The sequence below is a fragment of the Aspergillus puulaauensis genome, chromosome 3, assembly GCF_016861865.1.
Source record: "Aspergillus puulaauensis MK2 DNA, chromosome 3, nearly complete sequence".
Lineage (NCBI taxonomy): Eukaryota > Fungi > Ascomycota > Eurotiomycetes > Eurotiales > Aspergillaceae > Aspergillus > Aspergillus puulaauensis.
In genome coordinates, this window is record NC_054859.1 from 4,021,970 (window position 1) to 4,046,406 (window position 24,437).

The window sequence follows — 24,437 nt, forward strand, 5'->3', positions numbered from 1 at the left end:
GCAGGGCCATTGACCTACCTTGTAAAGGTGGTTGTTGAAGGATACGTAATATTCCGCTTCACGGCTTCGGAGCTCGACTCGGGCTAGGCACTGGTTTTCTGTTCGGGACTCCAAGATTGATTCGGCGCGAGGGTCTTTGGGTCTCCGGTTCCTGTGCCGGTTGTTGTTCCTCAGCGACTAGCTGATACTGCGGGGGACTCTCTTCCACAGGGAGGGGTGCCTTGTGAATCTTGAGCACACTCTGCTGTCGGGCGACAGGGGAACCTAGAGGAGATCCAGATCGAGATTCCGGTGGGGACGAAGGAAGCATATCAAAGGATTCGGAAGATGAATTCGCTCCTTGGTTGCTATACAGTGCGTTGGACGGTTTAGGGGCTTCTCCAGCTGGAGATCTCGCATCAGCTCCGGTTTCAACACGAGGTCGGGTAGATGAGGAGGCATCTGGTGGGTAATACTCGCGGCGGGGGCCTTCCAAGGGACTGAGAGTCTCAGCCATTGCGTCCTCGTAGCTTGGAGGAGCTTCGTCATAGCCGTCGTCCAGATTGGCAGTAGGGGCTACAGATGGCCTTGGTGGAATGGGTGGTCGTTGGGTATCTTGTCTTTGTGGCCTTTGTGGCGAACTTGGGGGTGAGCTTGGTGGTGGGTGAGCAGGTTGCTTTTCTTTGGTTTCCTTGGCTTGCGTGTTTGTGGCCATTGCCTCCAACAAAGCTGGTGGAGGAGTAATTCCAGAGTACACCCGAACAGGTACCCTTAGTGGAATTATGATTAGTTGTGACTGTTTCTGAGAGTTAGCTATATTCCGAGACGAAATCAATGGACATTATTCAGGGTTACGTACTTTTAACTTCCCTACCGTGCCATGAGCCAGGCCAACCCGCACCTCAAGTTCGTAGCTTCTTGAAATATTGCAAGTCTGGAAAGAGGGCGCAACAGATGGTGGTAGAGGCAGGCGGCTCCAATACTTTGGATCGATGGTCCATTCGGTGCCTGCGGGATCACCACCTCTTCCAAGAGGTATGCCCATATTGCTCTTGCTCATAAGTACCCAGGATCCGTTTTCTGTTCGCTTCAGATCATGGGCCTGAATATGAGTATAGGAGATCAATTCAATTTGCAGCATTTGCAGGAACACCGTTTCAAATGACTCGGACATCTTGCTGACTAGAACACGCATCGGAATCGGCTCATTGCAAGTGAGAATGGATGGGTTTGGTAGTCGAAGATCAGCGGCGACACGGAGAGAGCTCCCCGGCGAATCTCTTAGGGATGATTTAGAACTTTTATGAAAAAGTTTCTTAGGTGTTGGTCCACTCGCGAATTGGTGTTGTCGTCTCGCGTACGCTTCCTCCTTGGGGTTGCCAGCCCTTGGCGGCTCGATGGGGAGAAAAGTCAGGTTTTGTATCTGAATTTCGGACATCAGTTGGTTGCAAGAGCTGTCAAAGACCAGAACTTTGAGAGGGAGCGAAGCTTACCGCTCTTAGGTTCTCCTTGTAAAACTGTGGACGGACAACGGTGGCTTTCACATAATACTTGATCTCGGCCACCCCAGGGAAACCAGTCAAGGACGGAGGAAGAGTGCGTTTCACATGGCGATTCGCCTGCTTGGCCATCTCAACCTTGAGTCCAGATATATTGAGATTGGTGAGCATGCTATTATGTAGGTTGCATGAATTGTTGAATGGAAACTATAAAAATCAGCCTCTGAAACTCAATCAGGTTATCTTGTATCAGCTCACCTTGAACTGGAACGGATATTCATATCTGCCTGGCGCAAAGGTCCATGCAGTAGCAGGAGACGATTGATTGTTGACCAACGCTTGGTCGGGAAAGACATCGTTCACTTTGTACAGAAGCTGGGATACCCAATTAATACACGCCATTCTTAGACAAAGCATATAATATAAGAAAGCCATACCTTGTGGACTTCAAGCTCTGTACGCTTCTTCTCGGAGTGTTCATTATGCGGGTATCGCGGCCCTGCCAGGCGGGTGCGACTCTCAGCCTCTAATTTGACCTGAATGCCGGCTATTGACGCCTCCGTCTGTAGCGTGAGAATGACTTTCCCAGAAACAAAGTCGAGGTTCGTGAGGTGCGTAGTATGCGGCCGCTCCAGGTGGTCTAGGTAGAGAGCGACAGACATGGCGAACTGCTCGGGTTACTCGTGGAATAGGACGACGGCCAATGCGCTGGTTGACGCCACAATCCGCAGCACAGGATCGGGCTATTTCTCGGGGGCGCCAAATATTCTACTACGGACGGCCTGGAATACACGAAGCGGGATGGAGGAGAGAAAACGACGGTAATTCGGAGCGAACTACAAGATACGGAAGAAAGAAATGACGTTAAGGCTGAGAATCGCCGGTCGTGGGGCAAAACAGAACGGACGGACTCTCGGCGGGTTCGGGCGTTGGCGGACAATGCGACAACCAGCGGATTTGGGAGGAGGGAACAACGCGGCGCAAATTCATTGATTACGGACTGCCGCCCCTTGATTATTTCTATGCTTGATATAACTACTCTTGAGATCATCTCCTGGGTATGTATTTGGCTGCCTTCCACAAGTTCCAATTATGGACCTGCAGTCGGGCTAAGCCACTCAGGGTGCATCCATGGCCAGCCAGACTGCACCGCCACCTTGAGCACGCCTGTTCGGCCAGTGAGCCGACCAGAAAACTGCTTGATTGTCCTATCGTGAGACAAGGGCGAATTGGAAAAAAGGGATGACAATGCCCGGATGCATGTCGTTGGTGCACCCACTCCCGAAAATGTGCATAGCCGAGAGACACCCTGGTAGGGCTCTCTAGGCACCAAAATTCTCAACGCCCCAGTCTACGCTGCTCTATCCATAGTCTATCCAAACTCTTCAGAGCCCCTCCTTGGCAATCATATCTGGAGAAGCTCAGCTTAGTGCTGTGCGCATGAAGAACGCACAATGACGCAAGCGGACTGTGACACGTACCAGCAATGTCCAAGTAAAAGGCAACGGCATTGAACCTAGCCAAAATTAGCCATGAGACCACCTGCAACCATCCATGACAGCCGTATCTGAGCGGCCCGACAGAACTCACTTCGGTTTCTGGCCAGTGAGCTCGCCAGCAAGCCACTTGAGTCGGTTACTCCAATTAATGAGGTCCAAGTGGCTCACGCCCATGAGAGTCCCCTTGTAGCCGTGTTCTCCTCCCCACTTACTACTCGCTACGCTGACGAGTCCATCGTTGTACCCTTCGATTTGTTGAAGGAGACGGTGGGACAACCGGAACATTGACCAGAACCGTTCTTCCATTACTGCGCCATAGGAAAAATAACTGCGACATCAGCCCTACCGAAGCCGAACCCGAGAAGAATACGTACCGAACATCCTCCACATCCGGCGTAGAAGGGTTGAATGATTTCTCCATATATTCGCGGGTCAGCTGAGAAAACGCCCCGGTCTCGACCTTGATCTGTTCGAGAGCGTAGTAGAGCTGGGCTAAGCGGTCATCTGGTAACGCATCTCGTTAGCAATTATTTTATGGGCAAATTCGCCATATGCGCACCGCCTATCTGCTGAAGTACATAATCTGCTACTGCTGAACCTGCTAATTATCAGCAATCATTCTCGAAAGACACTAGCAGCTACGTACCCCTATGCGGAGTAGCGATGGTGGTCAAGGACAAGACCTTGAAGTCCTTGGGTTTTAAGTGCGTGATCATATATCGGGAATCAAGCCCGCTTCATTTCGATTAATATGTGGCAGGAGACCTTGGTGCAGTTCGTGGTTATCTCACCCCTGCAGGCTTTCGTGAGCAATGTCGCCCTCTTCCCAAGGGCATCATAATAACATACCATGCTATGACTGTGCCGTATTAGATGACAGCACAATAAACAAGGAGGGTTCGACTCACGCTACTATATTTACTTCTCTTCCCCGCGCAGCAGATGTGATCGTCTCTGCTAGTACTTCCGCTCGCATTTCAATAGATGCCGACGGCGGCACAGTCGCGGTAATAACCTCAACGCCTTTCATCGAGAGCGCCTCCTTAATACCACGCCAGTACTGGACCCCTGGGAGAAAAGGTCCAGCAAGTCGTAGTTCATCAAATCCAAGCAGGCCATGTGCGAGAACAATGGGATGCTTGGGAGTCTCTGTTGGCATTGATAAATAGGGGGTTTCTAGGGAGCCACAATCGTAGTTTTTAAGACGTACCATAATGATCTCGGACTACCGCGTACTCATCTCTAATGATTTTACCGAAGGCTTCGAGTCGGGGGTTGGGACCCGCGCGTGAATTGCTCCTCCGCGAAGAGCGGAAATGTCGTATGGAACAAGTTGGACACAGATATAGTGACGGAGAAGGACGGCGACTGGCAGCCCTCAGACTCTGCGTAACAAAGGCACTGCTGGGAGAAAATCCCATATTTTGTGACTTGATTTCGGGATATATAGAAATGAATCCGCGGGATGTTGAAGCCGATCTCAAAACAATCGACAATGCGCGGTGACGCAATGGGTGCCTTGATGCCTGAGGCTGCAAATAAAGACATCAAGTTGTCAAGCATGTGAATATTCAAAACGTCTGGTGCATTGGAAGTATTCAATATCATACTAGTTTATATTAGTATTTGGATATTTTTTAGACAGGGGTATAAGGGTGTTAATATTTTGAACATAACCGGATTTTAAACTACTGAATACATGGCCTCCAGAGCCTCCTAAAAGGCACCTGAACTATTTATGGAGAAACTGTCATAGGTACTAGTATGATACACCGAACAGAATACTGTAAATGATGATAACGTTATGGGCTCTAAAGCAGCAAAAATAAATGGACTATGCTCATATCGCCGACGGAACCACTTGCACCTTATTTCTATGCCTTGGTAACGATCTTCGCAGACGGCTCGGGCTTCACATCAACCAGCGCGTGAATCAGCTTCTCAACAACCTTGGGGCCCTTGTCCGTTCCAGCCTTTTTGATCTCCTCAAGTTTCACCTCAGCTTCCTTATCCGCATCCTCCTCCGCCTTCTTGTACCCGCTTGAGTGCTAGTTTAGGAAACACAGCGTTAGCACATCCGATTGTAAGAGCGTGTGCAAATTATCCCATCGCATCTTTTAATCAAGCAGAATAGCTCTCACCTCGGCTTCGAACTTCTTGAATTCGTCTTCCTTCTGCTTCCTATATTCTTCGATTTCCTTCTGCGCCTCCGCCTTTGCGTCTCTTATCCGCTTTGTACGGTCTATCCAATATCGTTAACAAAGATTGTACATTTAGCGATCGGTTTTTGAGTTCGTACATTCTCTAGCTAAACAATGCGACACGTCAGCATGTATCAAAACGACTTTGATGGAGATAGCGCACCTTGCTGGACAATCTTCTGAGCCTCTCTCTCGGCCTGAATCGAAAAAATTAATTATATGCACACCCGGGATATAGGACCTCAGCAGAGCTTACGTCGAGGAGGGTCTGAATGCCTGCGGAATTCTGGGCGGACTATAAAAGAGTTATTAGGATTCTCCTGAGTCTGAGGGAACTTCAATCGTAAACTCACCATATTGGCAGATAAATTCTTTCAGATATATAAGGGCCAGTCGAATGACGGGTGGTCTATCGAAAAAAGAAGCGACTAAATCCAAGATCCGAAGAGTGAAGCTTGTGATGCGGCGTCAAGCTGGACCTCCGCAATACGGATGACCCTCCTTGGGCGGTCGGAGATTCTGCCGCATGCCACCGCTATCACTTGGAGTCTCGAACCACCTGGATGCCTTTTTTACCGTCGCCACTAAAACCAAGTTCCTTGCCTATTCTCTCGTTCTTTTCGGTTGTTCTGGTTGTCTATATTTCTTACGTCATGTCGCGCGCTTCGAAGTTGACCTTTGCCGGCACCGGCTTAGCCACCGCAGGAATTGTCTACTTTGTCCACTGGGCCCAAGAACAGGAAAAAGCAGTACGTTGGGAGCTCTGATATGTTTTGGTGGGGCTTGAAGCTAACCTGATATCTTTTATAGTCCATGCACAAAGGTGTCGAACGGGACATGGAGAAACAACGCGTTCAATTAGAGCGAAAGGCCGACTTCGAGATGCAGAAAGCGCTCCAGGAGGACTATCTAAAGCTCCAGAAGGTCTCCCCAAGTATAGACGGACCGCCATCAAGTGGGGGATTACCAGATTTGAATCAAGGATCATGACAATTCTCTATATTAGAGATGTTACTTGTGAGTTCGGGCCCTTGGCGCATGATTATCAGCTCTGACACTTCACCATCCAGTGATATGATTGTAATATAGACATGATATGTACATTATTTACCACATAGAAGATGCTCCATTCATCAGTTCAACATTGTTTGCGTACAATACCACACCACCCAACCAAACTTGAGGACACTGCTGGCAAACAGAGATCATGTGGTCCAAGCGCAGGCGTTGATGGTATTGGTCGGCGAGACGATGACTGCAACGAAATGTCTCGTTCTTAAAAAGTGTCCGAAACTCATTTTACTCGTCAAGTATCTCAACCTTGTTCAGTAGGTGTTGATCCTATACCCGTTTAGACATATACGGCCTAGCCAGATGCGTTGACGAGATGAGTCTTGGCATCTTAGATGTTCTTTGCGGAGACAGGCCAGGACTAGACCAAACAAAGGACCTTTGGGTTTCGGTCTGCCCAGGTCACACGCAAGTTGTGCGGAGTAGCATTGGTGAACTTGGCAAAGGCCGGTTATTGCCGGAGGCCGGAATGTTCCCGGCCTCTTACACCAATGACGACCGTGTGGCGATCTCCGATGGGACTGCGGGTTCCTGTTCTGTTTCATATAGTTCGCCTATTAAGTGCTCATAAATGGACCTGGTTACACACTCCGCCTCTATAATTCGTTCTCTTTACTGCCTTGACGGTTTGGCATGGGCAACTAGAGTGCAACTGCCTGGAAAGCACATATCACGTGATGGATTGGAGCCCTATCAACGCCAAGCTTCTGTATAGATGAGAGTGAATGTCATTGTGTTAGTGTATCAGAAACTGAAGCCAGGGAGGGCGGGGGATAGCTTTTACTGCATGTACTTGAGCCTGGAAACTATTAAATGTGAATATACAATAGTAACATGGGCTTTTTCATATGTGTATGTGTTCTTCTTTTCTCTTTCGTAATAGACCCTCTGAGGCCGGAATTGATACCGGCCTCAGGTCATTATAAGAAGCACCTGCTTTCCTGCCAAACTTCCTCTCTCTTTCATCCTTCCTCATCCAAGAAGAAGTCAGAACACGTCTCTCCCCCAACTTTCCGTTTGTTTCTCTCAACACTTCGTTTGAAGACACCCTTCTACTACTCCCAACTGCCCTTGCCTCTTTCTCAGTTTTATACCATGTCGCCTGCCAAAGTGGTCTCAAACTCCCCTACCACCCTACAGGCCTTCCCTCACGTTCATGATGACCCTGCCACACTACCTCGTTCTCTAGACCCCTTTACTGTCACTACCTCCACTGGGTTCCTACCTTACCTCACCTCCCCAACTACCCTCCCAGATGTCTTCAAGCCTTTGATGTCACTGCTTGCTCGCCTCCCTGTCGTCAGAGAGGATGGTACTCCTGGTCTCCTGGCTACTTATGAGCTAGGCCCAGCTGTATTGGAGGAACTCCCTGACTTGACTGATGAGGTTGACAAGCTGGTCACCGCGGATGGAGCGTTAGACCTCTACACCATCATGGCTGTCTTTCGTGACTATTCCTTCCTGGCCTCATCCTACCTACTTGAACCCTGCTGGAAGAACTGGTGCACAGATCCCGAAAATGGGTACGGTTTGGGTCGCGAGGTGTTGCCCAAGGCTGTTGCTAGACCTTTGTATCGCTGTGGACAGATGTAAGTTCGCCGTCGCCAGTTATACCTTCCTCTTAAACGACAATGTCTAACACTGAATCTCTAGTCTGGATATCCCTCCTTTCATGTCTTATGCTGCCTCATATGCTCTGTTCAACTATACCCTTGATGACCCGTCCAAGGGCATGGTCTATTCCAACCTTCGTCTAGTCCGAGCATTCGAGCGTGGTCTCGACCCTCGCAGCTCGGAAGCGGGATTTATCCTGACTCACATTGACATGGTGAAAGACACCTCTGGTCTGATCAGCGGTGCTCTTCAAGTTATAGACACCCTTGAACAAGGTGGCTCTCGATCAGCTGTTAACAATGGGTTCCGGGATATCCTAGCCTCTATGGAGAAGATTGAAGCCGGCATGGAAGATATGTGGGCCAACTCCAAACCATCCGAGTATCTCCAATTCCGTGTTTTCATCTTCGGCATCACTTCCCAATCCATGTTCCCCAACGGCGTCGTATATGAGGGCGCTGAGGACAACAACCCTCTGTTCTTCCGTGGCGAGAGTGGTGCCAATGACAGCATAGTAAGTTCTGAATCCCGAAGAAATTAGGGCAAAGGATAAATTACTAACCTAAGGTGAAAAAATAGATCCCACTCTTGGATCATCTTTTGCAGATTCCCATGCCCAAGACACCACTCACGGAGATCCTTCACGAATTCCGCGCCTACAGACCTCTCCCGCATAGGACTTTCCTTGCTCACGTCCGTACCAAGGCGGAGGAGGTAGGTGTCCGTGACTTCTCCCTCCAAGATACCGAAACTGCTATCCTGTTTCTACGCACATTGAACCATGTGCGAAGCTTCAGGTGGAGGCACTGGCTGTTCGCGAGGGAGTACATCATCCGTCGGACTCCCCACCCAACTGCCACTGGAGGCAGCCCGATTGTTACTGTGAGTTAACTTCAATATCCTCCACGCTTGGGATGACCTAGTTGCTGATTTAGTTGAATAGTGGCTTCCAAACCAGCTCTCCGCAGTCATGGAGATGATGGTCTCTGTCTACGACAGCGTACTTGCGCCACACAAGGTCCAGGGTACCGCAGGGTACGATGGTTCCTGCCAGAAGCTAGTTGAGCCTATGATGGAGGTCGTGAGGGATCAGAAGGTGAAATTGGCAAAAGAGGTTGAAAAATGGTGCAAGGAACGAGGCGTGTAGATAGAGGTATTCGCTTAGCGCTGACAAGCTCTTCCTCTCGTTTTTCTTTTTCTAGATCAGTTTTCAAGTATAACCATCGCAAAAGGCATCTGGTTAACCAATCAAAATAATTATTCCAGAAAGGCTGGTATACAATGAAGTCTCCATGTAAACTCGGCTCAAGTAACAATAACAAGTCCCTTAGCCCGTCCATAGTCAATAGCATCGGACGAAATTCCCTCACACCCCTTAACATACAAGCATGCCACATTTGCCTTATCCTCCGCTACCTGCGCATCTGCAAGCGCCTTGACCGTAATGCCCGTAATGTCAGTATATGCCAAATTAAGAACATTCAACGACCGCACTCCCTCAACTAAAGCAGCAACCGTCGAGTCCTGAATCCCCATGATATGCGCAACGTTCAAAGTATTCAGATGCGCACCATGCTCACGGAGAATCGAAACGAGTATCGCAGCCGGAACCCGGAAACAGCTATCGACATGCAACACCTCCAGCGGCGCCTCTGCGTTCGCCACGAATGCCATTAGGGTCAGATGCGTGACCCAGGGGACGTCGCTGAATATAAGTGTCGTCAATTTCGGAAGGTGAAGGGGTAGGAGTTGCCCGTTATTTTCATCTATGGTTGTGATTGGCGTAGCGAAGGGGAGGGCCTCGATTGCTGCGCCGCCGCGGATGCGGAGGAACTGGAGAGTAGGTGGGAGGCCGAAGGTGCCACCAATGTAGAGACCGCTTATGTCTAATTTCTGAAGGTGGGGGAGGTCTGCAGGGTTGAAAAAGGGCGGATAGGGCACAAATATTTTGGGGTTTGAGTGGAGGCGGAGCGAGGTGAGGTTTGATATTGGGAGGGGGGTTGTTGGGTCGATTAGGCGAGGGATGTAGAGAGCTGGGATGTAGTTTTCGTGAACACCGGACTCAGTTGTGCCGAGTGTGATGCTTTGTAGATTGGGAAGAGCTGGTGGCCAGTGAACGTCGGCCTCGCGAGATTTTGTAGCGTTGTGGATTTCGATGCGTTCGAGCTTGGGGAAGCTGGCCAGCAGTTTGGTGAGTGTGGATTGAGGAATGGTAGTGTCTGAGGAGATCAAAAGGGTTTTAAGCTTCTTGCAGCCTTTGAAAAGTTCGTAGATGTCGTTGGGTGAGGAGGGCGATAGGATCCCAAGGTGTTGGAGATTTGGACAACGGCTGATATACTCGAGAACTTTCCGTATAGAGGCCTTGGTGAGGTTCGTCACGATGGCTTCCGTGAGCATGGCCTTGGATCGCCGGATGTAGGCTAGAGCAGAAGACCAATGAATCTTACCGCGTGCCCCAGAGAAATCAACACGCATCCATAAATCCCGCATTGATGAAAGGAACCGATCCCATCCTTTTGAGACCCGCAAGATAGCCCTGTTCAGGTCAGAGAAGTAAAACGAAAACCGGCGTGGGTACTTACACTATCTGTTTGAATTCAAAATGCTCCAACACCATCCGCGCTATTTCAAGCGGGAATACAGTGAACGGATCATAGCATTTTGATACCAATTTGTCGTGCAGTTTCGAGTGCATTTGCTCCAGTACCTAGACCAGATTAGCATCGACGTCGGAGGGGACACTGCGAGGCATGAAACAAACTTGACGTCGTGAATTATCCTTTGGCAAAGATTTCAATGCGTACGCATACACTTCGCGGGCCTTCTCAGGCTTCCCATCCAGCAATAGTGCTTTGGCACAGCGTAGATATCCCTAAGACTGATTAGGTAAGAATGGAAATATTGGGCTGGGCGCTTTCTCACTCGTTCATCTTGTTTATCTCGCTTGATCATTTGTCTAGCATCCTTCAGAGCCTGCTCGTAGCGCAAAAGTTTCGTGTATGTCGCTGCTCGATTATCCAGCACCGAGAGCGCATCTACATCAGGACATTTTAGTGCCTGAGGTATCAAAGTTAGAAAAAGTCACCATGGCGATTCGAGCGAGAAAAACCGCAACGCAGCCAATAAAATGGCAAAAAGCATGGATATTTACCTCCGTAAAGGCGCTTACAGCGCCATCCAAATTACCCTGGCCGTATAGATTCTGGCCCTGCCGTTGGAGCAGCGCGGCTTCTCCTACATGGCGGTCAACAATACTCGAAATTACGCGTTCAGACACCGGAGAGATTACCTCGAGAGCCCATTATCAGCCATTCACAAGAGCTGGAGTGAGCTTTCTGAAGATCATTGTGCTGAAAGCCGTTGAGATCTCCAAATGATGGAGTGTGGTCAACCTGGCAACGGACGCCACAGAACGGGCGGGGGACAGCGCCTTTGGTCTCTGTCGCATCCCCGAGAATTAACGGTGTTTACATTCTTCCCCTTTCGGTGTTTCGAGATCACATTATTTTTGTATCTCGACAAAACCTCATCCGAGGACATTCCCCTCGGTTTTATTCCTACTTTAATAGCTCAGGCTGCTTGCAGGACAAGCACGTCCGTTCATCATGGAACCGCAGGGTGATCTGCATGCTGCTTCCATATACATTAATAATGTCTTACTGGCCCGGGGCCTCGTGAAGACCGGCCGACCGATTGATTTCGCAAACCCAGAGAATGAGGAGGGCGGGGTGACGAACACAATGGCGAGGATCATTAACCTGGTGAATGACTTGGTTTTAAGGCGAGATGTAAGCTTCGTCGTTGCGCATGGTCAATGCCGACGTTCCCGACTGACGGAACTCAAAGCGCGAGGCAGAACATCGAGAGAACCTAGCAACAACAATCCGGACGCTACGAGCAGAAGACTCTCATAAGACTGTGGAAATTGTATGTGCGAAGGACATCCAACTCTAGGCCAGATAGGTCCAGGTGAATTACAGGGCTAAAACGCTGCAGGAAAAACTCCAAACGAAGAAGTCGGAATTATCGCGATCGCTGGCGCTGGCCGAGGCTCAGGAGCGATCATTCAAAACCAACATGTCGAGTGCGGAGGCAACCATCCGAGGACTGAAAGACCAAGTCCAGCGCATGAAGACTACCGTGCAGCAAGTCCGATCCCAATGCGCCAACGATATTCGCAAGCGTGATCTCGAGCTACAGAAACTGAAGGCCCACCTGGCAGACCGACAACGAGGGAAGCGCGACGGATTGGGTGTGACCACAATCAATATCAATCCTGCCGCCAGCCAGTCATCTCGAGCCCGGTATCTGTCAGGGGGTGATGGCGTTCACGATCCGGGATACAGCTTGAAGGAGGAAACGAACGACTTCCTTACGCAGTTGTGCCAGACTCTTAGTGATGAGAACGATTCTCTAATCCTCCTTGCACGAAACACCGTTGATACGCTGAAGGAAGTACAAGGATTGTCGCTGACGGAAGATTCGGCCGCTGAGAATGGGTACTCACACGGGACGGCCAGTACAGGGCCTCAGAGGTCAACGTACGGCGGCCCTGCTGTCACAAACCTACCTGCGTCGTGCGAAGAACTATCCGGTGAAATGGAGCTTGTGCTCGAGCATCTACGGACACTACTCACCAACCCGTCATTTGTACCACTGGAAGAGGTTGAGGTGCGCGATGAAGAGATCAAACGACTTCGCGAGGGCTGGGAAAAGATGGAAAGCCGGTGGAGACAAGCAGTCACCATGATGGATGGCTGGCATAAGCGGATAGCGCATGGCGGAGGCTCTATCCGGGCGGAAGAGCTTCGGATGGGGCTGAAGCTCGATGTTCAGGTGGGCTCGGAACACTCTCGAGTCAGAGACAGCGACGTGGCCATGCACTCGCCGATTTTCGAAGACCAGGAAGATGAAGAGAACGAGGATGAGGATGAAGATGAGCGTGAGGAAGAGATGACAGAGGCGGCGCCCAGTCGCGAAGACACCGCACCTCTCCCAGAGGAACAACCTCAACCAAGCCCCAGTCGAGCTCTGAAAGAAAGGACCGATAACGCCACATTAATAGCGCAGCCGCCGCGGAAAGGAGCCATAGTTTCAGACAGAGACCGTAAATCACCGTCTAAACACCGGCAAGAGGAAGACGACACGATGCCGATCAAGGCCCATCAATCAGATGCTGTGACGCGAAGGCCATCAAGGAGACGAGTCGAGCCCAAGGGCCCACGTCCGGTAAGTTCGAGCAATGCATCTGTGCCAAATTTATCTAATCATTGTGTCTATCTATAGGGCCCCTCTCGAATGAGTGTAAGTCAAAAACTGGCGGCTGCCGAAAGCGAAGCTCGCGCAGCTGAGCAATCGCGCCGCGAACAAGAGAGTCGAAAGAGGAGTCGTGGCGGCAAGATTGCGCGAAAGAGGACGGGAGACCGACGTCGGAGCACGCTGACGACCAATGAGCTAGGGGAGCTGATGGGGATGAAGTAGCATCATATACCCATTTCATTTTCGTTCTTCACTGTTTAATATTTTCGTGTGTTGTATTGTTGGTCAAGAATAGCAAGCTGGTAGGTAATGAATGTGATGGCATGGAACTGCACAACCTCGGCAAAAATATAAACGTCGGCTGTCTCCAATTCCCATACATATAAATGTAAAACACACCTCCGCACTTCAATCCAAACAACAACAACAACCTCTCTCACTGGCCCAATTGAATACTTTTCTACGAAACTTCCACAATGCCCGATACATTCACAGGCTGGGTCGCGCACGACCCAAAATCCCCCCTCACCCACGAACCCTTCACCCCGAAACCCTTTGAAGAAACCGACATCGAAGTCCAAATCTCCCACTGCGGCATCTGCGGCAGCGACGTCCACACAATCCGCTCCGGCTGGGCCCCAGCAGACTATCCCTGCGTCGTCGGACACGAGATTGTCGGCACGGCAACCCGCATCGGCAGCGCCATCCCATCATCCAAGAACATCAAACTTGGCGACCGCGTCGGCATAGGCGCGCAATGCTCCGCATGCCTGCGCCCAGACTGCGAGGCCTGCGCTGACAATGAGGAGTCCTACTGTCCCAAAATGGTGGGCACGTACAACTCGCGCTATCCCGACGGGAGTAAGGCCTACGGCGGGTACGCGAATCGGTGGCGCGGCCCGGGGCACTTTGTCTTTCGCATTCCGGAGAAGCTAAGCAGTGAAGAGGCAGCGCCGTTGCTCTGTGGTGGTGTTACGGTTTTTGCGCCGTTGAGGCGCTTCGGTGCGGGACCCGGGAAGAGGGTTGGGATTGTAGGGATTGGAGGATTAGGTCATATGGGTCTGTTATTTGCGAAGGCGATGGGGAGTGATGCCGTGGTAGCGATTTCGCGGTCGTCGGCGAAGAAGAGTGATGCGGTGGGCTCAACGCCGGGTAGTCTGGGCGCGGATGACTTCATTGCGACGGGGGAGGATAAGACCTGGGCGAAGAAGCATGCGCGGTCACTGGATTTGATTATCTGCACTGTCTCTGGGGAGAATATGCCGCTGGCGGGATACTTGAGACTTTTGAAGCGGAATGGTGTGTTTGTGCAGGTTGGGGCACCGGAGGAGCCATTGCCGCCGTTGCGGGCGTTCTCGTTGATTCAGAAGGGCGTTAAGCTGACGGGGTCGACGATTGGGTCTCCTGAGGATATTCGCGTGATGCTGGAACTGGCTGCTGAGAAGGGCGTGAAGCCGTGGGTGCAGACGAGGCCGATGGAGGAGGTCAACCTCGCTTTGGCGGACATGCACGAGGGGAGGGCCAGGTATCGGTATGTCTTGGAGAATGCGAAGAAGACGGGGAAATTGTAAATGGGCTCAATTGAGTACCTTGGGTGCACTGATGTGGCCTTGGAGTGGAGAAAGTATGATTATGTGACTACGTATTTCTATATATATATTGGTTGTCAGATCGTGGCGGGTCGGGTGTACGTAGAATTTAACCGGAGTATAATGATATACTGCAGCAGGACGACTATCCCACGCTGAGTAGGATTGAGCATAAATACAGTGTCTTATAGCTACCAAGTACATACGACCACAGGGTGTGGAAAACAGGGCTTCCCGTCCGCTCAGCCGTACTTAAGCCACACGCCGGCTGGTTAGTAGTATGGTGGGTGACCACATGCGAATCCCAGCTGCTGTATGTTTTTGTTTTTATTATGTTCTTGGATCGAGTGCAGTGGTTTGCTCGTCAAGCTGCAACGTGAGGAGCCTGCATCGACGAAAGATCTCTAGGGCTTCGTCCAAGATTTCCCGCCTCTCAGTCTCCGTCAATATCTTGTCTGCCTTTAAGACCCTCCTCTTGAATTCCATCCTTACCGCGTCATCATCCTCGACACACCAAAATGAGAGTGGCGAAGGGAAATTAGTTGGGTCCATCTCCTTTGGTGACAGACCCCAGAACTCAGGCCCGGCTTTGAGGAGTTGACCCCGGATGAATCGCCCTCCGTTGAACAGAGCCTGGTACATGATCCAGATATATGCCACAAGGAGATGAGCGTTTTCCGATATCCGCTGTTTGATGTATTGTCGAAACTCGGTGGCGGCATTGTCATCCCCGAGGCCGAAACCAGAATCCAGCGAGTTAAGCGCCGCAAGATCAGACTCCAAGCGTCGAGTCCTGTAGAGTTCGGGCATATAGAGAAAGCGTAGGATAGCCTTGACCCTTTCCTCATCACTGGAAAAGATGGTCGGGTCGTCATCGATCTCAGTCGCAGTAGACCAATCCTCGTAATCGCCGATGATGGAGTGCCAGACTTCTTCGAATCCAAGGTAGATCTGCGCGTATCGTGAAAATCCCAGAGTATAAAGACCAGATGTATTTGCCTGGGGCGGCAAACATAGGGGTATCCGGGCGGTATTCAGGTGGTTTACCACGCCATGTGGCTCTCTGTTCAGGTTAATGTTCGATCGATGTATGTCGGAAGATGGAATGGGGTTTACTTGATAGTGGCCCTGATTCGCGAAACCAGGTCGAGGTCGGCTTTAGCCATGGCAGTAATGGATAGATGTCGAATATTGGTAAAAAAGTCGAGCCGAGTTGGAAAAAGACAAGAAGTGGGAATTGCCTCTGGAGATGGTGTGTCTAAAGTATGTAACATTAGGTAGTGCCGTTTGCGTAAAAGCTGCTTCCATTGTTGCGTTTTCCATAGTCAACCAATCAACCCGCGTACGAGACGAACAAAGGATCAGCCAACACATCCATGATAACTTTCTCAGCTCGACTGACTAATAGTCTCTTGTTGGCAAAAGTTTTGAAATTGTATATAGACGAGTATACAATGTCCAGTCCGGTGGAGTGCTGGATTACTTAATCGGGCCCATGGCCGAGTCAGACCGCTATACCCGATCGGGAGAAAGTCACGAAATACGAGGTTATGTTTCTGCGATGGATCCAGATAGTGCAGAGAGTGGGCGGGATGTATTATAAGGAGGTGAGGGGAATTGAGAATCAGATTCTTTCAATTCTATTCTTCATTTTCATTCTATCTTTCTCTCGTACCACTCGCTTGATTATTACTCATTGTTTGCAAAAATGTCCGGCGGTTTCGATAACTGGAAGCCCTACTTCTACGACCCGTCCATGGTGGCGGCGGTCATCTTCATCATCCTTTACGGAATAGTGACCGGCCTGCATACATACCACCTGTTCCGAACGAGGACATGGTTCTTCGTCCCGATGGTGCTTGGAGGATACTGTCAGTTTCGGTCCCCGCCCCTGCTCCAAATAGCTGCTCCGCTCCGTATGAAACATTTCTGACAGAAACAGTCGAGTTCATAGGATACATCGGCCGCGCGTTATCGGCATCTCAGACGCCAGACTGGACACTCGGACCCTATATAATGCAGAGCGTTCTGCTCCTCGTTGCGCCGGCACTTTTTGCCGCAAGTATCTATATGTACTTGGGTCGGCTCATCGCTCTCGTACGCGGCGAGAAATTCTCCGTCATTCGGGTCGGGTGGATGACCAAGATATTTGTTGCTGGCGATGTCCTCAGTTTCCTGATGCAATCATCGGGTATGATACGAACGCACGCTCGCGCTGGATGAACATATGCTGACGGTATTTCAGGCGCTGGGATCCTCGTAACAGACTCGCAGCAAATGGGGGAGAATATCATCGTGGGCGGCCTCTTTGTGCAAATCGCTTTCTTCGGCTTCTTCGTCGTCTGCTCGTTCATATTTCAGCGACGTATCAACCGCCACCCCACCGCGCTCGGAAATGCCAGCACAACTCCATGGATGAAGCATATGTGGGCGCTCTATGGCTCTAGCATCCTGATTTTGATCCGATCTATATTCCGTGTTGTCGAGTATCTCCAGGGCTGGGATGGCTATCTGCTGCGGAACGAGGCTTTCATATATGTGTTTGACGCGCTGCTGATGTGGTTGGTGATGGTAATATTCGTGGTTATCCATCCAAGCGAGGTGAACTGTCTCTTGGGTCGTGGACGTGTTATGACAACCAAGGGAGGGTTGAGTATCAGCGAGGTTACCGTGTGATTAGTAACGAGTGTATATATCGATCTAGAGATAGACCAAGTTTTCTATCTTTTGTCAGAGTGTTCAGGCCTTGTTATTAAGCCTTTGAAATTGTGTCACCGTTCTAGCTCAGAATACTGCTTTCCGAATACCTCTTCCATGCACCCGTGGATTAATGGCCGCCAATGGTCATCCAGAGTATACCATATCTCCTGCACAACACGCCTAGCCCATTCGGTACCAAACCATATGTCTTGGTACTGCGGAAGCAAGGCGCAGAAATAGGCTAGAATCGCCAGTGCCAAGGGTCGGCGATCCCGAAGGCGATCCAGAAAAGCGGATTGTAGTTTGATCACCCAGCGGCATGCGAGTGCAAATCCCAGCCCTGAATGGACAGCTGCCATGAGATCGGCCAAGTGGTCAATTGCTTCTTGATATAGGAACGAATCATGGAGAATCGGGTCCTGTCGAGTGCAGGTTTCATTAGCCTTGTGCAGCCGTTCAACCGCAGCTTGAGCTTCGCCTGGAAGGATGGGTTCGTAGTCGTTCACTTCTCGTAGTGGCGCCCAAATGTGATCGTCAAAAATAGTGCTCATTGCTCGATTTAGGACCTGCTGCACACCACGAGCCAGCACAAAGGCCTGCACTAGATCACCGACCGCGGTGTTACCTGGATCCGGAGTGCGCGGGAAGCCAAAGGCGTAGAGGACTGTAATACTAGCAAAAGCAAACATGGCCTTGCCGTTGTGAGAGTTGATATCGCCGAGTTGGTCGCGGAAGAGCGCCAAGGCCTGGTCTTGATGTGAAATAGCAATCTGGAGGTAATCCTTTTGGGCGGCGTCTCCTAGGATGATTGGTGATCGTGTGCATGCGATGTGTAGGGCTGACAGGGCTAGAATGCCGTGCATGAGGAACGGATACGAGAGAGCTTCGGCGGGGACATGGGTCCGCCAGATGGCTTCGGTTTGCTGGCTCCGTGCAAAAATCCCATGGGTCTCATTTACCCAATGTAACATTAGTTCAAGGTCGCAGATGTTGAGAGGAGGTATGGAAGCGTCGCCATTGTTTGCGCTGTTGTTGCTGCGAAATTGGCCAAGCAGGCTAAAGTCCGGGGATGGCGGTGCTTGTTGTCGGTCGGAGAGGGGGCGCGGGGAACGCGATGGCTCGTCGGTCATCCACCGGAGCGGACCGGACGAATCGTACTCGCATTCTGTCTGGCGGCGAGCGCAATTGGCACAAACCGGTCGTGATTCATCGCACTGGGAGGGACAATAAATGAGGAAGAGCAAAGAAAGCGCAGGGCGAGATGGCTGGGACTGGGAGGGATCAAGGCCAGCGGGGGGAGAGAAGGGGCCGAAGGGTGCAGGGAGACTGGAGGTGATGGTTATACCTTGACTCGACGTCGCTTGCATTCCAGGCAGCCATGGCGAGATTTCTGGTGAGACCTTCGTTGGGCCATGAGAGGGCTGTCGCGGGCTCAGGCAAATAAAGGAGTTGGACCGGCCGGCGCTCTCGTCCTCATAGATCCGGGAGCTTCGTGAAGGATCAGGTTAGTGGGAGTTAATATAGCCAAGGCTGGAGCCGCTCTAGGCTGCATCGTTTCTTAGCGAACTACTCTATGCCATACATCTCCGCAACATGCCAGCGTAGTTTTACTCCAATTCTACCGGATATTTGAAAACACTAACGAATGGGTATATATAAATATTCAAGGCTCAAATAATATACGTCGCTATCGCTGCCCTCCTCTTAGCCGCCGTCGCCGCCTCCGCCGCCACCACCACCTCCCTTGGCCGCCCTTCTGCGTCGGGTCTTTTCATAGATAGCGAGAATGGTGATGAGAACCATGAGGTCGAAGTCAGGCCCGTATTCACCAACCACCTGGAGTTTGCCATTTTTCCGAATGCTCTTGAAGGTATTGCTCGTAAAGATGGCCACAATCTGCCCGGTCAGCTCGTCAACAAGCTTGAAGTTGCGAAAGCTAAAGAGCGACGATGACTCGCCCTCCACGACCTGAGAATGAGTTCTCGTCCAGAGGAACCATCGCCGTTCAAGCCCACCGTTGGGCGAAGGAACAGACATTGGCCAACGGTACTTGGACTTGGTGAAGTTTTGGCCTTGAAGATCTTCCCAGACCATGTCTCCCGCACGGTCCGGGTCTCCTAAGCCGACTTTGAATTGCCGTGTAAATTTGATGAACTTGCAGACGCCTGCTACGGGCGCTTTGCTGTCCTCACCAGCATGGAACGTGATATCCGCCTTTTTTGGTGTTAGGTGAGAATTGTAAACGAAATAGAGCTGGCTTTTATGAGCGTCCATCACGCGGTAATCATACCGAATGGCGCTATGGTAGATGTGGTATAAACGCGACGACGCCTCGAGGCCAATGCTTTGAGGATGCTCGGAGGCTGAGCTCCTTGACGAGGGGGTGGATGGTCGCATATCAACGTCTGACGATTTGACGTCGTTGGTACGAAATGGATTGGTCTCTGGAAAGTTGGAAGTCATGTTTGCGATCCCTTCATTGAGTGGAGGATCTAGTAGTGTTGATGATGGAAGAAGAGATGACTTTCAAGAGGGCATCCGCCGTCCTTATATGCTTTTCGTCCTCGTATCCCGCCATTTCTGGGTACAAGGCTGAGCCGGTCGATCTCCTCCACTTTCGAAGGTTCTTTTCCAGATGCGAACTGTTCGTCCATGGGCGAAGCCGTGAGGGTCTTTTTTTAACCTGGCACTTTGGTGTCTTATCCAATCAGATGGGCCTTTGAATACGAGCACCTCGAACGGGCTAGCGTGAAAGTCAGCTGACTGGACCCCTGTCCCTTGGCACAGCCTCAATCGGCACCTTCTTTCCAGAACACCAGACCCGCGGTTTTGGACTTCTCGTCGGAGGACATGATTTGATTCGTTGAAATAACACATAAACATTTTGGGAAATACGAGTTCTACGTAGGGTGCATTTTCTAGCACATCTAAGGCCTGCAGAGAGTTCTCACCGATTCCTCTTCCTCTTGACTGCCACCTGGGAAGCTATTCCCATAGGGATACCGAGTGCGATTGACTTCACCGGTATGGGAGTTAATCTTGTTCATAGAGGCTCGAGTAAAAGGCATATATTATTCGCTGTGTTTTGAACGAAATTCACTCTCCAGTAACAAGTATACTCCACGTGACATCACATGACTGCCAAGTCTCCGCAGCAGCCATCATAACACAGGGAAAGAAAAGTATGCGTGTTGGAGCTCCGCCACCAGCTTTTTTCTGAAGAAAAAAAAAAACTACGATCTTGAGGCGGCCTTGTCAGAATCTTGCAATCCATGGCACACGACTGATTTACTTTCTCACCTCCTCGGCGTGTTCAACCTTAACAGCCGCGTGGAGAGCGATTCTTTTCCGCGATACCCAACTAACAACCTTAAACTTCACAAGCCTACGTTTTTAGGTTCACCATCCCTTCACAGACCAAGATGAGCTTCTCATTCAAATTCGATTCGAATTTCTCCCCCTCCACACCTGGAAAGTCACGAAACCCTCTTCGCAATGGCTCTTTGACTCCAGCTCAACCGCCGTCTGCCTCTAACTCTTTCACTCCGCAAGGACCTCCCCCGTCTACTATCTACGGTGGCTCCCAGATGAGCGCGCGATCCCCAGACAACTCCGGGAAGCCTATCTTCAGCCAATCTGAATTGTTGAACGACAGCATCTTCGGCTCCTCCGTGGACTCCCCCGATTTCGCGTCCCGGACTAAAAAAACCGCACCGGCGAAACCGTTCTCAGAATCCCTTTTCGACGTGTCGGCGGGTCCTCGATTCGGAAACTCAATGAACTGGGGCGTGTCGAATGGTCCGCAGTCGTCGCGGATGTCTGGTGGGCTAGGCTACGAGGCAGAAAACAATGAGCCGATGGAGGAGGAGGAGGAGGAGGAGTATGAGGACGAGTTCATCGAAGAGAGCAGAAGGACTGCAGGATCAGGTGTGAACTTTTTCGATTCTCATATAAGCAACATAGCGCCCCAACCGTCGATATTACCACAACGCAAGTCGATTTACTCGAATCCTGAATATGCCAAACGCCCCAAGCTTGACGAAAAGTGGGCCGCGCAGTCGCCTCTGCGCAAAACAAAACTCTCCCCGAAGAAGAATTCGCCTATGCCAGCCATTGTGCGAAATCTCGCGTCACGAGGCGGCAAAGCAAAGGCAGAAGAGCCGGATGATTTGATTATTCAAACTGAAGATGAGATTTCCCGGATGTACGATGAAACAAGACAGGCACAGTACAACGACCAGTATACGCAGGAGGTCATCGGAAAGATCTGCGCCGCGCTATCCAAAGCGTGGTACAGTCCGTCTGAAAACAGAGGTGCAGAAATTGGCCCTGGAGACAACGCGGCGAATGCTACAAAGGCTGGCTTTTTGGGGTCGCTATTACTGCAACTTCACCACCCACCACCCACCTCTACCAAATCGGACAGTTTCCCCAACAATTTTGGATTCGCGGCGCCCCGTTCTTTGGTGTTTGGCAATCGTTCTGAAGCACCCATTCCCCTTCCAAGAGTGCTCTTGGATTGGCTAGAGGCGAACGATTCTCTGTTAGGTGACATTCAAGCCCTGGCACAAATTGGGCCTGACCCAACCGCGTCTTCAAACTTCTGGGAAATTGTCAATGCTGCTATTTTACGAGGCCGAGTTTCGGAGGCAGCAAAACTTCTGCGGTCTTCTGATTTTAACTACGCTCGCTCGGCGCTGGAGGATGGTTTACCACAGGCCGGTTACCGTGGAGCGCAGTTGCAAAACATTCAAAGGTGCATCAACAAGATGATCCAAGTATTGGAGTCTTGCCCCGGTGTTCAACACGATGACTGGGATGTTCGTGACGCAGAGTGGGCACTGTACCGAAAGCGAGTTCTGACCGCCGTGTCAGACTTGGAGGAATTTGCCGAAGGAGATGAACAGCCAGCACCAGCGCCAGCAGCGATGGGCAATCCATTCCAAGCCGTCAACTTCGGGTTGGGCCCAAATCCCACTCAGGGGACTTCATTCACCGAGTCTGCCCGCATGGCCGAAAGTCGGGTGCCGTGGACTATCTACCAGAATCTACGGTCGATGTACCGAATTTTACTCGGAGACTCGGCCGCTGTCATGAATCATTCGCAGGGCTGGGTTGAAGCCACAATTGGTTTAACCGTCTGGTGGGACGGCGAAGACGATGAAGAGACCGCCAACGGTAGCGCTGGCAACTTCCTGCGTAACCGTAGGCCTACTACACGTTCAGATCCATATCTTCGTCGTTTGAACTTGGCTTTCAGAAGCGCAACCGACACTGGGAACAACCAGGGTTTCCGCATCAATGCGCTCAGCCCAATTGAAGTTGGTCTGGGGTCCGTTTTCGAGGGTGATGTTGAGGGAGTACTAGAATTATTGCAGACCTTGTCTCTCTGTGTGGCTTCAGCTGTGGCAGAGGTGGCATCCATTGGTGGCTGGCTAGACACGAAGAGCAGTGGTAGTGCACCCTCTGGGCTGAGTGAGGATGACCTGATGGTGCTCTCATACGGCCAAAACGATAATGCATCTACCCGTGGTGTCAATAGAGACGACGTGCTTAGCGCATATGCTGCGGGTCTATCTGAGAGACACGCTATTCGGAATGCAACTGGATCTCGGGATGGATGGGAGATTTCGCTGGAAGTGTTAAGCAGGTTAGATGACAACCAGAAGATGCAAAAGAGTGTCTCGGAATTGCTGGACAAACTTCCCCTCGACACGGCGGAACAGATGGACAAGGTTGTCCTATTGTGCTCGGAACTGGGGCTGGACAACGAAGGGCGGCGAGTTTCTGAGGTAGGTCGCGCACCAAGGCATACTGGAACATAATATTAACTTTCCTAGCGCTATGGGGATCTCACTGTTTCCAACTCGGAAGAATATGGGTTGGCATTGATTTGCTATGCTCGTGCACACAACCGCCGGAAGGTCAAATCTGTAGTCGACCTGCTCATCTCCTACAGCCTCGTCCATTCTCGGGCGTATCCTGCTTCGAGAGATCTGGATGACCAGCTTCAGGCGTTGATTCGGGAACCGAAGACGTGCCTGTCGGCAGTCGCAAGCGTAGACGAGGAAGCTGCTTCGATCCTACAGTTTTACTTTAGTGGATACGCGACGCTGCGGCGGTTCTACGAGACCCGCGACGAGGCAATTGGGCTTCCGCACGGACAGAAGCCGCGCTACAAGCCGCTAGCTAGGCGTCGGGCTGCCGCACAGGCCCTGGTTGCAGTGATCAGCAGTGCTGCGGACGGCATCTATGGAGGGCTCTACGATCCGGATCGCGATTCCGCTATCCAGGTGGACGGGCTGCTAGCTCTTCTGGGAGAGGCTCTACCTTTTATCCACCGTACGTCTCGTTATTTCGTTCGTTTTTTTTTTTAGAATAAACCACTGACCACAGTAGCATCGATGTCTGTTTTGACGACCTCTCAGCAGTTTGCGGTACTGTCTGCGATTGAAGATCTCGAGACTGTTACACCCCGTGTCTACGCCCAATGCGAGGAGTGTTTCCGATCGACACTCCTCGAGTACTACTTTAAGCACGGATATTCCAGAAAGGCCACAGACTCATATGTGCAGCCGCCCTCACCGCGGGAACTACTGAGAAAGTCGGTATCGTCGATGACGGGATCAAGCACCTTTTCACTTATCGGCAGCGACATGTTAGAGTCGGCGCGCACACACTCGTTCTCTGGGTCTGGGGAGGGCTCTGGTGTGCTTGTGCCTCGCAGCGAAGGAACTACAGTACAGACGGAGCGGGAGTGGGATTGGCGGGCAGGATTGACGGAAGAGACGACGGGAGAAGACGTCATCCGGATGCTGCGGTTGGGACTGGCGAGCGGGCTGAGCTTTGGGGCTCTGGGGAGGGTGTAGTCTGCTGTCTGCTGTCTGCTGTCTGCTTTCTTTGATTGTATAGTAATTACTTGTGTAGGTAGTTAGTTAACGGGCTCGGAGTCAGCAGTTACCTAATCCATTCAGATTTGCCACCATGATGACTGATCCTTTCAGCCTCACCGACCGCAGCCTCCGC

The 24,437-nt window shown here is 51.1% G+C and overlaps 14 protein-coding genes across 14 annotated transcripts; 6 read left to right on the forward strand and 8 right to left on the reverse strand.

Annotated features, from left to right (window-relative positions):
• Positions 1-58: 58 nt before the first annotated feature.
• Positions 59-2,140, reverse strand: APUU_31569A (arrestin (or S-antigen), N-terminal domain protein; the record flags this gene model as incomplete). The annotated part of the gene is made up of 5 exons (XM_041702788.1): positions 59-775; positions 839-1,402; positions 1,473-1,685; positions 1,737-1,853; positions 1,916-2,140. The coding sequence occupies 5 exons, from the start codon at positions 2,138-2,140 to the stop codon at positions 59-61; spliced, it is 1,836 nt and encodes a 611-aa protein (XP_041555538.1).
• Positions 2,141-2,863: 723 nt separating this feature from the next.
• On the reverse strand, positions 2,864-3,693 carry APUU_31570A (triglyceride lipase; the record flags this gene model as incomplete). The annotated part of the gene is made up of 6 exons (XM_041702789.1): positions 2,864-2,889; positions 2,960-2,994; positions 3,069-3,305; positions 3,352-3,481; positions 3,537-3,575; positions 3,624-3,693. 6 exons carry the CDS (start codon positions 3,691-3,693, stop codon positions 2,864-2,866), a joined length of 537 nt encoding a protein of 178 aa, XP_041555539.1.
• Positions 3,694-3,764: 71 nt separating this feature from the next.
• APUU_31571A (esterase/lipase family protein) lies at positions 3,765-4,398 on the reverse strand (the record flags this gene model as incomplete). The annotated part of the gene is made up of 4 exons (XM_041702790.1): positions 3,765-3,770; positions 3,827-3,836; positions 3,886-4,126; positions 4,188-4,398. The coding sequence occupies 4 exons, from the start codon at positions 4,396-4,398 to the stop codon at positions 3,765-3,767; spliced, it is 468 nt and encodes a 155-aa protein (XP_041555540.1).
• A 453-nt stretch (positions 4,399-4,851) lies between these two features.
• On the reverse strand, positions 4,852-5,534 carry APUU_31572A (uncharacterized protein; the record flags this gene model as incomplete). The annotated part of the gene is made up of 6 exons (XM_041702791.1): positions 4,852-5,025; positions 5,119-5,219; positions 5,277-5,285; positions 5,342-5,375; positions 5,435-5,473; positions 5,532-5,534. The coding sequence occupies 6 exons, from the start codon at positions 5,532-5,534 to the stop codon at positions 4,852-4,854; spliced, it is 360 nt and encodes a 119-aa protein (XP_041555541.1).
• A 297-nt stretch (positions 5,535-5,831) lies between these two features.
• On the forward strand, positions 5,832-6,168 carry APUU_31573S (protein PET117; the record flags this gene model as incomplete). The annotated part of the gene is made up of 2 exons (XM_041702792.1): positions 5,832-5,927; positions 5,989-6,168. 2 exons carry the CDS (start codon positions 5,832-5,834, stop codon positions 6,166-6,168), a joined length of 276 nt encoding a protein of 91 aa, XP_041555542.1.
• A 1,176-nt stretch (positions 6,169-7,344) lies between these two features.
• APUU_31574S (indoleamine 2,3-dioxygenase family protein) lies at positions 7,345-9,010 on the forward strand (the record flags this gene model as incomplete). Its single annotated transcript, XM_041702793.1, has 4 exons — positions 7,345-7,838; positions 7,903-8,377; positions 8,443-8,745; positions 8,807-9,010. 4 exons carry the CDS (start codon positions 7,345-7,347, stop codon positions 9,008-9,010), a joined length of 1,476 nt encoding a protein of 491 aa, XP_041555543.1.
• A 158-nt stretch (positions 9,011-9,168) lies between these two features.
• On the reverse strand, positions 9,169-11,165 carry APUU_31575A (Leucine Rich Repeat domain protein; the record flags this gene model as incomplete). Its single annotated transcript, XM_041702794.1, has 6 exons — positions 9,169-10,399; positions 10,446-10,570; positions 10,625-10,735; positions 10,786-10,920; positions 11,015-11,097; positions 11,153-11,165. The coding sequence occupies 6 exons, from the start codon at positions 11,163-11,165 to the stop codon at positions 9,169-9,171; spliced, it is 1,698 nt and encodes a 565-aa protein (XP_041555544.1).
• Positions 11,166-11,468: 303 nt separating this feature from the next.
• On the forward strand, positions 11,469-13,344 carry APUU_31576S (uncharacterized protein; the record flags this gene model as incomplete). Its single annotated transcript, XM_041702795.1, has 4 exons — positions 11,469-11,651; positions 11,710-11,790; positions 11,860-13,092; positions 13,150-13,344. The coding sequence occupies 4 exons, from the start codon at positions 11,469-11,471 to the stop codon at positions 13,342-13,344; spliced, it is 1,692 nt and encodes a 563-aa protein (XP_041555545.1).
• A 254-nt stretch (positions 13,345-13,598) lies between these two features.
• Positions 13,599-14,693, forward strand: APUU_31577S (NAD(P)-dependent alcohol dehydrogenase; the record flags this gene model as incomplete). The annotated part of the gene is made up of 1 exon (XM_041702797.1): positions 13,599-14,693. One exon carries the CDS (start codon positions 13,599-13,601, stop codon positions 14,691-14,693), a length of 1,095 nt encoding a protein of 364 aa, XP_041555546.1.
• A 348-nt stretch (positions 14,694-15,041) lies between these two features.
• Positions 15,042-15,877, reverse strand: HMX1 (biliverdin-producing heme oxygenase; the record flags this gene model as incomplete). The annotated part of the gene is made up of 2 exons (XM_041702798.1): positions 15,042-15,774; positions 15,828-15,877. The coding sequence occupies 2 exons, from the start codon at positions 15,875-15,877 to the stop codon at positions 15,042-15,044; spliced, it is 783 nt and encodes a 260-aa protein (XP_041555547.1).
• A 542-nt stretch (positions 15,878-16,419) lies between these two features.
• On the forward strand, positions 16,420-17,387 carry APUU_31580S (RTA1 domain-containing protein; the record flags this gene model as incomplete). Its single annotated transcript, XM_041702799.1, has 3 exons — positions 16,420-16,582; positions 16,654-16,902; positions 16,957-17,387. 3 exons carry the CDS (start codon positions 16,420-16,422, stop codon positions 17,385-17,387), a joined length of 843 nt encoding a protein of 280 aa, XP_041555548.1.
• Positions 17,388-17,482: 95 nt separating this feature from the next.
• Positions 17,483-18,825, reverse strand: APUU_31579A (uncharacterized protein; the record flags this gene model as incomplete). Its single annotated transcript, XM_041702800.1, has 2 exons — positions 17,483-18,625; positions 18,757-18,825. The coding sequence occupies 2 exons, from the start codon at positions 18,823-18,825 to the stop codon at positions 17,483-17,485; spliced, it is 1,212 nt and encodes a 403-aa protein (XP_041555549.1).
• Positions 18,826-19,115: 290 nt separating this feature from the next.
• APUU_31581A (uncharacterized protein) lies at positions 19,116-19,874 on the reverse strand (the record flags this gene model as incomplete). Its single annotated transcript, XM_041702801.1, has 1 exon — positions 19,116-19,874. One exon carries the CDS (start codon positions 19,872-19,874, stop codon positions 19,116-19,118), a length of 759 nt encoding a protein of 252 aa, XP_041555550.1.
• Positions 19,875-20,833: 959 nt separating this feature from the next.
• Positions 20,834-24,280, forward strand: APUU_31582S (putative nuclear pore complex subunit Nup85; the record flags this gene model as incomplete). The annotated part of the gene is made up of 3 exons (XM_041702802.1): positions 20,834-23,203; positions 23,252-23,753; positions 23,811-24,280. The coding sequence occupies 3 exons, from the start codon at positions 20,834-20,836 to the stop codon at positions 24,278-24,280; spliced, it is 3,342 nt and encodes a 1,113-aa protein (XP_041555551.1).
• Between the last annotated feature and the right edge of the window lie 157 nt (positions 24,281-24,437).